Raw genomic sequence first — 1,336 nt, 5'->3', positions numbered from 1 at the left:
TTATACTCCTAAATAAAAGATCGAGAGGTTAGCCATAACTGAGATTCTAACACAAGTGTTAATAAGTGCTCACATTGTTTTTATCAGGTGGTCTAGCTCTTTAAGTAATGTTTTTTTTTAAATGAGAAAAATAATTGCTATAAGGAGATGAACACTTTTTTACTTTATGTATTCTTAGACTGTGTGCTCATTTATAAAATGTATTAAGATTTGAAGTAAAAACTAGAGAATGCTTTCTTATATTGCTTTATTTACTTCATAACATGTAATGAGCATCTTTCCATGCAATAGGTAAAACTCCCCTGCTGACAGAAACTTACGTATTGGGTCAAAACACAACATTCAATTAGAAGCTGGTAATAGGAGACCCATAAGAAACAAGTAACATCGAAAGGTTTACAATGAAGGTACATCACAAACATGTAAGTTTAGGAAGCAGGTGTGTTGCCCTATTAACTTCAGGGAAAACATGAACATTCAAGGCATAAGGCAAAACTCATCATGATGGTCATGGTGAGGGGGGTCAGTGCTAACTGCCCGCAGACTGTGACTCAATTGCTTTTCCCTCAGCTTTTGCATGAGTTGCCTCATCTCCTCCCCAATCCTTTCCATATTCTCTTCTCCCATCCTTGCCTGTGGCTCTCCAAGCCTCTGAATCACATCCCATCTATACTGCAGGACTGGCTGCCTGACACGGAACCGCCTACGATTTCCTCTAGGCACACAGTATTCACCAGTTGCCAAAGGGAGGGCCAAGGGCTCTCCTTTATTAGCATCTTGCTTCTTTTCATCCTTTTTTTCATTTTCCTGGTTGGCATTTTCCACGTTGAGACTTTTTACCGCCTGTTCCTCTTTCGACGCCATCACTCCTAGGAGACAAGAGACACGAGAAAGAACTTTTCCCCCACTCGTGGACTGATCAGCACCGAGGACAGAGGCCCTACTACGCACCTTCTGAGATTCAGAGGCTTGGATTGCAAAGGCTTTTTAAAATTGCATGTTTCCCACCTGAGAGGCTCCGTACGCCCTCTAGGGGGCCCCCAGTCTCATTTCTCCCCCTTCCCTCTGGTTCCCGTCCCCTCCCTCATCCCAAACCCACCATTTTCCCTGCCGATCCATGCCCAAGCCTCTGCAGGCACCAAAATGGAGGACGCGGCGCGGGGGAGGATCCGGGGTCTCGGAGGTTGCTCTCCACTCGTTGCCCCCCCCTGCCCGCCACCGCCGTCCCTCGACCCCACCTGGGCCTATCCTTGCCGTCTCCTCCGCCTCCCGATTCTCGCCGCGAGTGCGCCGCCGCGACACTTGGACCCGCAGACCTGCGGAGGGCCGGGGTGGG

General features: G+C 48.0%; 1 protein-coding gene across 1 annotated transcript; it reads right to left on the bottom strand.

The window, feature by feature from the left end:
* Window positions 1-230: 230 nt before the first annotated feature.
* On the bottom strand, window positions 231-1,330 carry BEX2 (brain expressed X-linked 2). The gene is made up of 2 exons (XM_006917895.3): window positions 1,239-1,330; window positions 231-869 (listed from the first exon to the last, which is right to left on the bottom strand). The coding sequence occupies exon 2, from the start codon at window positions 862-864 to the stop codon at window positions 478-480; it is 387 nt and encodes a 128-aa protein (XP_006917957.1). The 5' UTR covers window positions 865-869; window positions 1,239-1,330; the 3' UTR covers window positions 231-477.
* Between the last annotated feature and the right edge of the window lie 6 nt (window positions 1,331-1,336).

The sequence above is a fragment of the Pteropus alecto genome, unplaced genomic scaffold (assembly GCF_000325575.1).
Source record: "Pteropus alecto unplaced genomic scaffold, ASM32557v1 scaffold538, whole genome shotgun sequence".
Classification (NCBI taxonomy): Eukaryota; Metazoa; Chordata; class Mammalia; order Chiroptera; family Pteropodidae; genus Pteropus; species Pteropus alecto.
Note: the sequence above shows the minus strand (reverse complement) of the source record. Positions and strands in the feature narration are given on the sequence as shown.

What these genes read in the sequence shown, in the direction of transcription:
- BEX2 (XM_006917895.3), bottom strand. Translation starts at nt 864, where the DNA reads ATGGCGTCGAAAGAGGAACAGGCGGTAAAAAGTCTCAACGTGGAAAAT.